This window comes from Hyperolius riggenbachi, chromosome 12, assembly GCF_040937935.1.
Source record: "Hyperolius riggenbachi isolate aHypRig1 chromosome 12, aHypRig1.pri, whole genome shotgun sequence".
Lineage (NCBI taxonomy): Eukaryota > Metazoa > Chordata > Amphibia > Anura > Hyperoliidae > Hyperolius > Hyperolius riggenbachi.
In genome coordinates, this window is record NC_090657.1 from 177,716,445 (window position 1) to 177,731,697 (window position 15,253).

The window sequence follows — 15,253 nt, forward strand, 5'->3', positions numbered from 1 at the left end:
ATAGTGGAAAACACATATGCGTTTCTGCCTAGTGTGTTCCTACCCTTTAAGAAAACCTGTAACTAAAAAAAAATCCCCTGACTGGGAGTGGAGCTGCAGCGAGGGCACAGGACAGCCGCAAGGGGGCTGGAGGAAGCCCCAGGTAAATAGATTTTTTTTTTCAGCTTGGATCTGTCCTTTAAGGGCTTCACTTTTAGGACTGCATTCTAAACAGCAACCACAAAAGTCTGTTTACTGTTTTGCAGCTCACCAAAGCTTTTACATCAAACAGAAGTAATGGCCCTGTGAGCTTTACAGCAACTAAACATTATATTTGTTATCACTTCAGGTATCCTGACCTGTACATGGCCGAGGCAGAAGCGAAAGAGGCTCTAGCCTCAGGGTGCAGTGTAGGAGGGAGCGCACAACTCACTCAGCTATCATTACCCTATTGTGTTTGAAGCAGAGAGAAATAAGAAATGGGGATACATGGCAGTGACTGCAAGCCAGATAACTAGAGATTAAGGTGTTGGGGGGGCGTCTCTTAAGGCTCATACACACATCAGACCATAGTCTTTGGAAAATGAAAGATCACAGACCAATCTTACCACCCTTCATGTAGTATGAGAGCCATACTCTACACCAGGGGTGCCCACACTTTTTCGGCTCGCGAGCTACTTTCAAAACTATCGAGCCCAAGAGATCTACCAACATATCTCCTCCACCCCCCTCCCCCCCCCCCCCATCGCAGCATAATTGGGCAGCTGTAGAATTCCTCCAATTCCATGCTAGCTGGTATGCTGCTGTTTACAATACGTTGTCAGAGATCCTTATCAGATAGGATCCATTTTTAACTCATCACACATCATAGCAGTCCTACAAAAACATTTGTGCACACATCTCAGCGTGCTGCTGGCTGGTAAACTAATTACACTGTGATCAGCCAGCAGCTGCAGACCTTTATCAACCAGGGTGAGACTTCTGTGTGTGGATTCTCTCACCCTTCTCTGCAGGCAGCTCTCAGCTTCTCCTAACGACCTGCCTAGTTTCCCTTCATCCCCTTCTGGAGCTAGAGTTGTCCGGATCATGAAAGATTCGGATCTTTGATCCGAATCATTTTTGTGAGTCGAATCATCCGAATCATCAAAATGAGTGATTCGGATCGCAAAGGGGGCGGGGCCAGCAGCGGCACGCCCCCTCTCAGCAGGCAGCGGGGTCCTGAAAGCAGAGCGAGATGGATCGCTCTGTTGGAGGGGAGGCAGCCTTGCACAGGGACAGGTACATGAGAGAGGGGACATCCATGCCACTGCCAGATTTCTGTTTTAAGAAGGCAAATTATACCAGGATTTGTGTAGAGCACAGTACTGACTGCAATGTGTTGCTCATTATAGGCTGTCTGTTCCATAGTTGTGCAGAGTGAACAAATGGGAAACTTTTGGCTCAGAAGCAGCACAGCTCAGTAACTTTGCAGACAGTGCTGGGCTAGAATGACAGGGCAGGCACTGTGATTGCAGGGCAATATCATCCTCCTGCATTGCTCTAAACAGCTGCACTTCACTAATGGGAATGCTTTCTTTCACTGTGTGAGGTTTGCATTTAAAGTATACAGATGAACATATAGGTGCACTATATGTAAAGCTATTGTATGATTGCAGCTTGTGGGTATTGTGTGCAAACAAACATTTCTGCTCTCTGCTCGTCCCTCCTCTGTCCACTCCCTGTCCATCTCTGTGTGTCCACCGGCCTCTCCTTCTCTGTCTACTGCAGGGAAAGTCCTCTCCTGCTAGTCATTTCACCCCCGAATGCTTCCCTAGTAAAATGATCCGAGATTCGGATCAAAGATCCGGATCTTTTCCATGATCCGATTCGAATCATCCGAATCATTGAAAAGATCCGAACTTCCCATCTCTATCTGGAGCCCCGTGCACACGCCGTCTCCAGCATTTTAACTTCCCCGCTGATCCCTCTCGCTGACGCTGTGCATCCTGGAGGGGAGGGGCCTCAGGCTCTCACTGGCTGTTCCTCTCCCTTCTCCTCCTTCTCTGGCTGTCACGTGCTGCTCTGCGTAGCGTAGCAGAGCAGCACAATTAGATAGTAGCCGGAGCTGCACTAGCAGCGTCCGGCGCACTATTTTAAATACCTGGCCGCAATCTACCCAGCAGTCCTTCGCGATCTACCGGTAGATCGCGATCGACGCATTGGGCACCCCTGCTCTACACAGTCTATTCTATGGAGCTGAACTCCCCATCAGACAGAAATCTTTGCAAGATGCTGCACACACAGATGCTGTACACATTCAACAGATCAGTATCTGCAAAAGATCTGTTCCTGCAAAAGATCAGTTCCTGCAAAATGCATTCATAGTCTATGATATCTGCAGATCCTCATACACACCTTGTTTAACCAGTTCACCCCCAAGGGTTTTTATCCTAACGGACCAGAGCAATTTTCAGTTGTCAGTGCTCCTCCCTTTCATTCCCTAATAACTTTATTACTACTTATCACAAGAAAATCATCTATACCTCGTTTTTTTCGCCACCAATTAGGCTTTCTGTGGATAGTACATTTTGCTAAGAATTTTTTTATTCTAAATGCGTTTTAATGAGAACAACAGAAAAAAAAGAAAAAAAAATCATTATTTCTCAGTTTTCAACCATTATAGTTTTAAAATTAAACATTCTCCTGTGGATAAAACAAACACGTTTTATTTGCCAAGTTGTCCCGATTATTAAACAGTTTAAATTATGTCCCTATCACAATGTATGGCGACAGTATATTATTTTGAAATATAAGTGTTATTTTTCTGTTGTGTTTTTTTTTATTCTGGCCATAATTACAAGCCCTTATGTAATAAATTAAAATTAATTTCCCCCCATTTTTTTTTTTGGGGGGGGGGGAAGTGGTGGGGGGGGGGGAGTTTGAAGTGTAATTTTATTAAGATCTGTATGTACTTGAAAATGAATGTATTTTGTAGGTGTAATGTACTTTTTGGCCACAAGATGGCGCTAGTGAACACTCATAGGAAATGTTCACTTTTTTTTTTTTTTCCTTCACTTTATATAATTGTTACATTTCTTGTTATTGTGAATGGACGTAGCCGCTGTTCGAGGTCACGTCCATTCACTCCAGGCACTGCGATTGGGTAGAGGACCGTTCGGTCCTCTTCCCCAATCACCCAGCACGGAAGCCCGACGGAAAAAGCGGCGGTAGCGGTGCACACACGGCGGTAGCATCGACGGGAACGCGGGACGTATTAAAACGTCATGTTGCTGTTAATAGCGGTAAGCATGACGTTTTAATATGTTAGGGTGTCAGTAAATGGTTAATAGACATTCATCTGCAGATCAGATCCACCAGGATGGATTTTCAGATCTGCAGATGATTGTCTGATCTGCAGATGAATGTCAGGTAAACAAGGTGTGTATGAGGATCTGCAGATCTCATAGACTATGAATGCAATTTGCAGGAACGGATCTTTGGCAGGAACAGATCTTTTGCAGAGAATGATCTTTTGTGTCTGTACAGCATCTTTGTGTGCAGCATCTTGCAAAGATTTCTATCTGATGGGGAGTTCAGCTCCATAGAATACACTGTGTAGGTATGGCTCTCATACTACATGGAAGGGGGTAAAATTGGTCTGTGATCTTTCATTTTCAAAAGACTATGGTCTGATGTGTGTATGTGGCCTTAGTCTAATAACAATCAGTGTGTGACAGTTGGGGTGGGAGGGAAGGAGGGGCAAACTCTGGTGTCTCAACCTTGGGTGCTGGAGAACCTTGTCCCGTATCTGACTGGAGCCCCTTAAAAGAGTTCTGAGGTGAAATACCTGAAGTTGACGTGCATACACTGGCCTCCAGAATTCTGCCATGTCCTCCTTTTTGCACGGCACGGCTTAGTTCTTTAGTAATTTGGCCCAAACTGGGCCTTGACCCTCCTTGGGATGTGAACCTTGACACGGAAGCAGTATTTGATGTGTATGCGCAGTACTGGCCTTTCACATCCTCCGGGACGATGTGGCCGGCAGGATCAAAATGTGCATAAATCAGAAGGCCAGAACTTGTGCAGAAAATACTGCTTCCATGTTAAAGTTCATTACTCAAGAGGGTCGGGGCATAGTCCAAAGCTAAATTACTAAATAACGGAGCTGTGCGGAGCAGAACAGAGGGTGCAGTCCTCCATATGGCAGCATTCTGGAGGCCAATGTATGCACGTTAAGGTATTTCACCTTGGACCTCCTTTCAGGATTTTGCTACAAGGCCTTTGCGCACCTGTTCATCCTCGTAGATCCTTTCTGCCAGTTTTCGGCATGGGTAACTCCTCCGGTCTTGCTGTCCAGGAGTTTCATGCCAAAAACCCACAGCAGGTGTTGGTAGGCCTCTAAGAATCTCCGCATGACGTCTTTGTCTGCCTTCATCATCTGCAGGTGGGATGGACAACACATGGTTATTTGTGTAATTAGAGGGACTCAGGCAAAGCTATTTGTTTGTCTATGGACTCCTCTACCTGAAATTCACCCTCTGTCAACAGCTTTGCACATGAGTTCAGTCCAGGTTCCCGCAGGGGAAACAGCCTATAAAAAATATTAGTTTAGGTAAATATTATACAAAAACAGGGCTGGTTCTAGACTTTTTGCAGCCTGATGCAAACTTGTGAGGATGCGCCCCCCACCCCGATTTGGAATGATCGCACAGCACCAGACAATTTACTATACTTTATTTAATGTTCTCACATGACATGCTGCAGCTCAACACAATAGCACACTGGGTGGCTGTGAGTCTGTGACAAACAAACTGCTCACTCTCAGCTACTCTTTTCCTCCTCAGGAAGGTATACACAGTACAAAATGCTGCCCCTGAAATCTCTGCTCCTAATGCAAATGTTATTATTATTATTTAGTATTTATATAGCGCCGACATCTTCCGCAGCGCAAAGTATATATTGTCTTGTCACTAACTGTCCCTCAGAGGAGCTCACAATCTAGTCCCTACCATAGTCATATGTGCTATGTGTATGTATCGTGTAGTGTATGTGTTGTAGTCTAGGGCCAATTTAGGGGGAAGCCAATTAACTTATCTGTATGTTTTTTGGATGTGGGAAGAAAACGGAGTGACCGGAGGAAACCCACACAGACATGGGGAGAACATATAAACTCCTTGCAGATGTTGACCAGGCTGGGATTCAAACCGGGTACCCAGCACTGCAAGGCAAAAGCGCTAACCATTCAGCCACCTTGCTTCGTGAGAGAACCGGTCCTGTACATAAGTACATAAACAGCATAAATCTGAGAAACATTCACAACTGATAACTTACAGATTTGCTTTCTGGTCTAACAGGGCAGTTTTTAATACACGATAGAAGGGCCTCATAAGCATCATCAACGAGGCCATCGCTTAAAAACAAAGGCACATAAAAATAAGCACAATTATTAGGTCTGCTGCTTCTAATGACTGGCCAAATGCTCGAAATGGTATGCACACATACAGCTAGTAGGGATGGTCTATGAAATGCAAATAATATTAAGTTGATGCAGGATTATGCACATTTTGTATGCAAATTTTATGCAGCTTGAAAATTAACCAATCAAATCCTGCTGAGGTAAAATTTGATTGGTCCAGTTTCAAGCTATATAAATTTGCAAACAAAATTTGCATAATTCTGCATCAACTCAAATTGATTTGCATGTCATTGACTATTCCTTATGCTGGGTACACACTGAGATTTTCTGGTCGATTTACTGTCAGATCGATTATTTCCAACATGTTCGATTTGCTTTTCAATCGTTTTCCGAGCATTTTCCGATCGATTTCCTATTAAATTGCACGGAAATCGATCGGAAAATGCTCGGAAAACGATCGAAAAGCAAATCGAACTTGTTGGAAATAATCGATCTGACAGTAAATCGACCAGAAAATCTCATAGTGTGTACCCAGCATAACAGCTACGGTAGTTGCTTTCTTTTTATGCTAATCTTAAACGTATTCTGTCAAAGATTGTACAATGGTGGCTACACACATTCCAATTTTTCTCTTCAATCCTACTGCAATTAGATGAAAAGCTCACTTGTACAGGAACATCGAAAGTTTTATTATTATTTAACTGAGAAACCTGATTAAATTTCCAGTATTTTGATTTTTTGAGATTGGACATGTTGGAAAATTTAGACCAACATTACCAAGAATTGTATGGTGTGTGATGGATCGTCCAACTGTATGTAACTATTCAGTACCTACCAAACATTTTTTCTATAAACAACAAAAAGACTCAGACTGACTCAGACAGGAAGTGACTACAGTGTGACCCTCACTGATAATAAATTTCCCTTTTTATCTCTTTCTTGCTCTCAGAGGCTATTTTTCTGCTAGGAGAGTGTTTTATAGTTGGAATTTCCTTATCAGTGAGGGTCACTTCCTGTCTGAGTCAGGACTGAGTCAGCCACTTACATACCTGATATTTAACTCTTTCAGGCAGAGAAAGGAAAAAAGGAACACAGCATAGTTATTTGTGTGCTAGGCACCGTACATACACATGTCTATCTCATCATGTCACATGTCAGTTCGGGTATCCTTTAACAAAGAATGATGATGGCGGGACTGGAGATATAGATAGATATACACGGTTATGGATGGTGCACACAAAACCAACCAGTCGTAAGTGACGGGGCAGTGAACATTAGGCATAATCATAACTGCTAGCACATGATGTGGTATGTTGTGCATGTCATATCGCATAAACACCAAAACTATCATAGTGTGAATGAGACCTAAGGTTTCCCCTATATAATAGGGTTTAAAGTGCAACAATACTTCATATTACAGGAACAATGGGGTGACATGTGACATGATGAGATAGACATGTATATGTACAGTGCCAAGCAAACATATGCTGTGTACCTTTTTTTCTTTCTTAGCCTGAAAGAGTTAAAAATCAGGTGTGCAAGTGACAGTTTCTGTCCAGGTCGGGACAGGGTCGGACTGTAGCTTAACCCTCACTGATAAGGAATTACAGCCATAAAACTCTTTCCTGTAAGTAAATGGCTTCTGAGAGCAGGAAAGAGATAAAAAATGGTCAATGGTTTATAGATTTTAGCTTTAGCATACTTCAATGAATGTGTCATTGAAAAGAGGCCATGAAACAGTAAAGACGTAAAGAGAGACTGAAGTCTCACAAAAATCATGTTTTTAGATGAAAAATCTCAGTAACATGATAGCCCTAACTAAAACGCTGCATCCCCGTGGCTGAATGCTAACTAAATCCCCCAAAACTCCCCGGGGGAAACATTGCGGGGAGCGCTTCCGTGAGAGGCAGAGCTTTTGGCTGCAGCTCTGCCTCTACACGCCTCTATCAGCGCGGATCGCCGCCTCCACCCGCCCCTCTCAGTCTTCTTTCACTGAGAGGGGCGGGGGAGAGGCGGAGATACGCGCTGATTGACGCGCATGGAGGCAGAGCTGCAGCTGAAATCTCTGCCTCCCGGGGCAGCAAAACCTACGACCAAGAAAGTCGTGGGTTTTGCGGGGAGTGGGGGGATTGTGGAGTTTGGGGGGATTTAGTTAGAGTTCAGCCGCGGGGATGCAGCGTTTTAGTTAGGGCTATAATGTTAAAGAGATTTTTAATCTAAAAACATGATTTTTATGAGATTCCAGAGTCTCTTTAACAAGTAAAATTTACATATACAGTGGGATGTGAAAATTTGGGCAACCTTGATAATCGTCATGATTTTCCTGTAAAAATCGTTGGTTATTATGATATGCCAGATAAATATGTCAGTTAAATATATCATATAGGAGACACACACAGTGTCATATAGGAGACACACACAGCGAAATGAAGTTTATTGAATTTACAGAAAGTGTGCAATAATTGTTTAAATAAAATTAGGCAGGTGCATACATTTTGTCATTTTATTGATTCCAAAACCTTTAGAACTAATCATTGGAACTCAAATTGGCTTGGTAAGCTCAGTGACCCCTGATCTACATACACAGGTGAATCCAATTATGAAAAAGAGTCAATTGTAAGTTTTCCTCCTCTTTTTATTTTCTTTGAAGAGTAGCAACATGGGAGTCTCAAAACAACTCTCAAATGACCTGAAAACAAAGATTGTTCACCATCATGGTTTAGAAGAAGGATACAGAAAGCTGTCTCAGAGATTTCAGCTGTCTGTTTCCGCAGTTAGGAACATACTGAGGAAATAAAAAAAGAACACAGGCTCAGTTCAAGTTAAGGCTTGAAGTGGAAGACCAAAAAAAATGTCGGATAAACAGAAGTGACGAATGGTGAGAACAGTCAGAGTCAACCCGCAGACCAGCATCAATGACCTACAACATAATTGTGAGAAACGAGGCAGCTGCGGCGAACAGCACCACCGGCGCAGCTGCCTCCTTGCGGCCATCCGTTCACTCGGCGTCCAGGACACCGAGGACGGAACGCTTCTCCGGGCAGGGGGTCACCGTAGCGCGCACAGACAGGACCTTTATGCGGGGAGGAAGCCCGTCAGCTGACCTCTCGGTCGGCTAACGTCAGAGGAGTCCCACGGCGCCCAGGATTGGCTGATTCGGAGGGGCGTGCCAGTGGGGTCTCCTCTGCTTCATAAGCCTCCGGGCTTCAGTTTAGGATTGTCTGTTGTCGTGAATACTTGCGTGTTAGCGCTCAGACCTTAGGCTAGTTCCATGGTGTTGATGCTAAGGATTTCACACCAAGACTAGGAGATTGTTATCTGTTTATTGTTATTTGTTTAGACTAGTTCCCTGGTGTTGATGCTACGGATTTCACACCAAGACTAGGATATTGCTTACTGTTTGATCTCCTGTGTATGACTCTTAGCTATTTCCTCTGACTCTGATCCTGCCTTCTGATCCTGTACTTTCGCCTATCTGCCTACCTCTTGCTGAACCTCTTGCCTGATTACCGTTCACTCTCTTGTCTCACGATTCTGTACCGATACTTACCTTTCTGTTGCCGTACCTTGCCTGTCTGACCCTTCTACTCGCCAGTGGGCCCTCGCCACTGGTGAGGTGTTATCTGCGCCAGCTCCACTTGTTCAGCAACTCTGCTGTGCTGTAGCAGAGTTGCTCCTCTGCTCCTCAGGTACCTGTTGTTTTAGTATTACTGTGTCTCGTAGGCTGCGACACAGTCTGACTCACCCGCACCTCGGGTGGTCATTTATCTGCAGTATAGTCTGAATCGCCCGCCCCTCGGGAGATATAGCCTCTTCAGTATCGTCTCTCCAGCTTGCTGGAGGTTATACGTTAGTACACACTCTGTGTACTGGTTATTCCTCACCAGCCCCTCTGGTGAGGCCTCATTAAAGTTTTGAAGTACGGTTGCACCCAAACACTTACACTTTATTAGGTGTCCAGAGGTTAGCCATACTTGTATTATTGGTGATTCTGCAGATCACTAATAATCAGGTATACATCTGTATTGTTGGTGATACTGCAGATCATCAATAATCAGATACTCTCTGTGTGCTGACACCGATCGTTACAATAATCTTGCTGCAGATGGAGTCACTGTGCATCGTTCAACCATTCGGCACACTTTACACAAGGAGATGCTGTATGCGAGAGTGATGCAGAGGATGCCTTTTCTCCACCCACAGCACAAACAGAGCTGCTTGAGGTATGCTAAAGCACATTTGGACAAGCCAGCTTCATTTTGGAATAAGGTGCTGTGGACTGATGAAACTTAAATTGAGTTATTTGGGCATAACAAGGGGTATTATGCATGGAGGAAAAAAAACACAGCATTCCAAGAAAAACACCTGCTACCTACAGTAAAATAGGGTGGTGGTTCCATCATGCTGTGGGGCTGTGTGGCCAGTGCAGGGACTGGCGAATCTTGTCAAAGTTGAGGGACGCATGGATTCCACTCAGTATCAGCAGATTCTGGAGACCAATGTCCAGGAATCAGTGACAAAGCTGAAGCTGTACCGGGGCTGGATCTTTCAACAAGACAACGACCCTAAACACTGCTCAAAATCCACTAAAGCAGTCAGGCAGAGGAACAAGTACAATGTTCTGGAATGGCCATCTCAGTCCCTCGACCTGAATATAATTGAAAGTCTGTGGTGTGTGTTAAAAAGAGCTGTCTAAATCAATATTATCAATAGGGCTGCTCAAATCCGGATCCGAAAGACGTCTGGATAGTTATATCCGGATATCTCCCAGTTACCTCAATCTTACCTGTCTGATGTCTTCTTGGGTCCGTCCCTCGGCACCTCCCACGATGCGGTCCAAGCGGTGGTCACGTGATTACAAACACGTCCTCCTTCTGGGTTGAAGGAGGAAGTGTTTGTAATCACGCGACACACGTGGAGCGCATCGTGGGAGGCGCCGAGGGATGGACGAAGAAGATGTCAGACAGGTAAGATTCACCTCCCCGCCCACCCCGCACAGGTTTACTGGGAGATATCCGGATATAACTATCCAGACGTCTCCTGGATCCGGATTTGAGCAGCCCTATTGATAATATTGATTTATATGGTGTCTACCCTGGATAATATGTTTTAATTGTTTTTATTGGTTGTTATCTAATGATACAATAAAGCTTATTTCTACATTGAGTATAATTGATGTGGTGTGGTCCTTTTTGGGATTTTCTTTTGTTGTGTGCTTTATGTATAGGTTTAGATCTCTTTCTGCACACATCTGTTGACAATATTACATTGTAATAAGCTGATTATTTGAGTACTGGTGCTAGCCCAATCTGTTTAGTAAAACTTGTAGATCAAACCCACACATTGTATTTGCCCATGTGTCCTGTTTATTTCAACATTTAAATTATGTATACAATGTATGGTGACAATATATTATTTGTAATTATTGTGTTTTTCCCCATTTTTTCGCATTGTACTTTATCAGTAATTATAAGCCATATTTGACAAAATAACAGTAAGTTACCCTCATGGCATACATATTTAAAAAGCTAAACCCATTTATCTCCCACCCTGTAGTTAACCAGATGTGCCCCTTTATTTCCCTCCGCCCCCCCCCCATAGATAACCAAGTGTGCTACTTTATTCCCCCCACCCCCCATAGATAGCAAGGTGTGACCCTTTATCTCCCGCTCTAACAGATAGCTAGATGTACCCCTCTGTTCCCCCCGCACCTTTCCATGGGTAGCCAGGTGTGCCCTTATTTGCCCCCAGTATAGCCAGATGTGCCCCTTATTAGCTTCTCCCCCAGTATCAACAGCTAGGTGTGCCCTTTTGACCCCGCCATAGACAGCCTGGTGTGCAGATTTATTTTCCCCCCTCCACATAGATAGCCAGGACTGCCCCTTTGCCCCCTCCCCCTCATAGTTAGCCAGGTATGTTCCTGTGTCCCCATAGATAGCCAGGTGTGCTTCTATGCCCCCCCCCCATAAATGGTAGCTGTGCCATTTAAATCCCCCCTCCAGATATCTATATGTGCCTGAATGATAAACCGAATGACGTCATCAAGCCAGGACCCGATCTGTTCAGCATAGTGACACAGGCAGAGGTAATGCACGGAGGGGAGGCTGATCGCACTGGAACAAGGTGGGGTATGTTGTTTACATGCTAATCCTCCCTGCTACCCGATTGCAGCATGTGGGAAGAAAGGGGGCAGGTGGCTCAGTACAGGGGATCGGGCAGGGGGTGGGAGGATCAGACCCCAGGAAGGGGATCCTTAATTAGTCTAGATGGATGATGGAGGTTAATGAGCCCAGGCGCGTGCTAGCACGCGCGCTATGCTCATTAAAGTGCAGTAACTTATATTCACGTCGTGTTGCTTTCAGGATCCACTTATGATGACGTGAATATACTGTATGCAGGATGGGAAGTGGTTAAATCCCTGTGTTAACACTTCAATGAATTGGATTCAATTACCTTATAGTTATAGTGACCATATTTTATCCAAAATAGGATGCTTTCTGTTATTGGCATGCTGAGATAAGCTTTAAACTATAATTTTTGAAAAAAAACTCTCAAAATCCAGCAGGCACAGTACAGTTGTCGCAGAAAGGTAAAAGCCCCCAGACCAGGTAAAAAAGTAAAAAAAAAGGGAGATATATAGGGACCTATTTTAGAACAAAAATGAGGGTTACATATATTTTTTGGCATTTTTTTTTTAATCTTTGGATGTTACAACTACCTTTTTAAATCTTCATCAGCAATACTCTGTTTGTTCAGAAGGGGGCACAAACTGTCACAGCACACTGGCTCACAATCGGAGATACTCACCACTGCATGCAGTCAGGGTGTTCTTCCAGTCTGTCCTCACTTTCCTTTAAGGTTTTTAGAAGTGCATCTATGCAAAGCCCTAATAAGTCCAATAAAAAAACATTATAAGAAAAATTCACCATGTAGACAGACAGATAGACAAGCAGATAGAATTACCACGCACTAACCTTTTGGCTCATAAGGTGTTTGGTTGCGGTAAAAAGACAGGTTCGGCATATTCTCAGGGCTGGGAGGAGACGTGGAGTTACTCTATTGGATTAATATAACGGATGCATTATACAGAAACGTATTCAATGCCACAGATCTATAATAGGCATTGCATGTGTTCTTCAAAACATCTACCAGTAATTTTAGGCCTGAGACATACGGTGAGTGCTTTCTGAGAGCTTTTCTGACCTCCATCAACATTGTCTGAGTGTTTTTTTTACAAAACTCTCCCATTGACTCACATTAAAATCAAGGTAAACTTGCTGCAATCACGATTTATCTAAAAATTGTGATTGCGGCGATTTTACCATTGGTTATAAAAGCTTTCAGAAAGCGCTCACGGTGTATCTCAAGACCAAGTGCAAGTACCTGCCCACTGAAGCCACGCCTACTACATACTGGCAGCCAGCCTTGAGATCATTTGCATAACATGGCGACTTCTAGAGGCGTGGTTCGTGCTGGATGAGTGGATTCACATATCACCTACCAAGTGACTACATGGGGGCGTGGCTCCGAGGAATGGGGCAGAGGAGGAGATTACCAAAAATGTTGGTGGAAAATGAGATGTTCCTGATGAGGGAAATAGTCTAGCAAAAAAAAACAAAAAAACCAGACACCTATAAATCTAATTTTCTGGTGCATTAGAGTGTAGATTAGAATCAGAGTTGCTCAGATACCCCTGATCACGAATACGAGTGATCACGAGCATGACTCCACCCACTTCCGAATTGACTCGTGATCACAAATAGAAAGGGATAACCGACTCTAGTGTGGTTTCGAGTCGAATAACCGCATGTAATCACGAATCACGAGTCGTGATTAAAAACCCGCCGACTTTAGTGGTTAATTAGCAAAGCCCCCTTACATGCTAGAAACACCAAATTTTCAGGCTATCTTAAGAAGAACAGGGAGAACAAGAAGCTTGAATTTTCAAAAAGACCTTATAGTTTTTGAGAAAATAAATTTTAAAGTTTCAAAGGAAAAAAGTATACATCTAAAAGCAGTAAATGAAAGTTAATGTAGAAAACCTAACGGTAGTGTAAATTTAAATATATCAAAAGAAAGAGCAATGAATTTCCTGGCGGGTTTTCTAGGGGGTCCGTACATAAAAAAATATGCCGGGGATCTTTATACAGCCATATTGCGGCTGTATAGCGATCCCTGGCCAAAGCTTTGTGGCTCCAGAGGGGTTTCCAGGGGGTCCATTTGCACTGCGCATAGTGATGGGCTGATGTGGATAGAAAAATAGTTGAATCCGTGATTCTAATGAGGCTTAATTGCCTGGGAGAGAGGGGGTTAATTACCCACCTGCCCTTTATGCGTATCATAGACTCCAATGGGACGTGTTCCACGACTCAATACCGCGCACTTCCTCTGACCAGCATCCGAGTCTGTGATACGCATAGAAGCGGCAGGCAGGTGGGAAATTAACCCCCTCTCTCCCAGCTGCACACCTGAGGCAATTAAGCCTCATTAGAATCGTGGATTCGACTACTTTTCTATCCATGCACCCATCACTATGCACAGTGCAAACGGACCCCTTGGAAACCCCTCTGGAGCCACAATGCTTTGGCCAGGGATCGCTATACAGCCGCAATATGGCTGTATAAAGATCCCTGGCATCTTTTCCTATTTTTTTAAAACTTTTTTTTTTTGTGTTCAGAGGGTAGGAAATTTAAAAAAAACCATGTTGGGTCCCCCTCCCGAGTCCTTTTAACCCATTGTCTCCCATGCAGGCTTCATTTAACCCCTATACTAATTTCTCCTGTGAGGGGTGTGAGCATCTGGGGGCCCCCCTCTTAAAGGGGACTCCCAGATGCCACCATGAACCCGCCCCAGGGAGTTGGAAGAGCCCCTTGTCCATGGATTGGACAAGGGCTCCGGAGGGGAGGGGAAGGCTTGGCCGCCCCTCTCTCTCAGAGCCCCTACCATGGACCATGTAGACTGATATAGCTCAGGGTGCAAAGGCCCACTCAGCTAGGGCTCCACATTTTGGCTATCCCAGCCTGCATGGGAGACAAGGTGTTAAAAAGACTCCACGTCATTTTTGTTTTTTTAATTTCCCATCCTCTGAACATAAAAAAAAATAGGAAAAGATGCCAGGGATCTTTACACAGTCATATTGCAGCTGTATGGCGATCCCTGGCCAAAGCATTGCGACTTCAGACTCCACACTCCCATCATGAAATTCATTGCTCTTTCTTTTGATAAATGTAAAGGTACACTACCGTTAGGTTTGCTACATTAACTGTCATTTACCGTATTTAAATGTATACTTTTTTTTCCCTGTGAAACTTTAAATCGATTTTCTCAAAAACTATAAGGTCTTTTTGAAAAAACAATTTCTCTTGTTCCCACGGTTCTTCTTAAGATTCCCTGCAAATTTTGTGTTTCTAGCATGTAATGAGGCTTTGCTATTTACCGTTAAAGTCAGCGGGTTTTTAATCACGAATAACGACTCGTAATCTCGAGTGACTCGTGATCACGATTTGGATAACATTCGTGCATTTGTGATCGGCATTCGTAATCGAGAGCTGATCAGGGATGCCGATTACAAACTCGTGATCGCAAAAAATAGCTCATGATCACGAGTTACAGTGATGAGCATCGCTGATTAGAATACTAATACTTAATGCGGGAATTAAAATATACTATATGGACTGAGCCTTTAACCTCGTGACGACCAGCTAACGCCGATTGGCGTAAACTGGTTGTCTGAGGGTTTCCATGGGAGCGGCCTTTCCATGTCAGTTCACGGAGGGTGTCTCCGTGAACAGCCGGAGAGCCGCCGATCGCGGCTCGCCGGCAAAATGTAAACAGGCGGGGAAGAAATCCCTGCTGTTTACATCATACGGCGCTGCTGCG

At 44.1% G+C, this 15,253-nt stretch overlaps 1 protein-coding gene across 2 annotated transcripts in view; it reads right to left on the minus strand.

Moving 5' to 3' along the window:
* Window positions 1-15,253, minus strand: part of LOC137540714 (opioid growth factor receptor-like) — a 376,839-nt gene that overhangs the window by 15,686 nt on the left and 345,900 nt on the right. Inside the window, exons 4-7 of one of the 2 annotated variants that reach the window (XM_068261838.1) lie at window positions 12,349-12,430; window positions 12,182-12,260; window positions 4,483-4,549; window positions 4,248-4,396 (exon numbers count right to left, since the gene is read on the minus strand). In XM_068261838.1, coding sequence (XP_068117939.1) covers window positions 4,248-4,396; window positions 4,483-4,549; window positions 12,182-12,260; window positions 12,349-12,430 — 377 coding nt within the window. The remainder of the gene's footprint in view (window positions 1-4,247; window positions 4,397-4,482; window positions 4,550-12,181; window positions 12,261-12,348; window positions 12,431-15,253) is intronic. The other variant, XM_068261839.1, reaches the window with a different exon arrangement.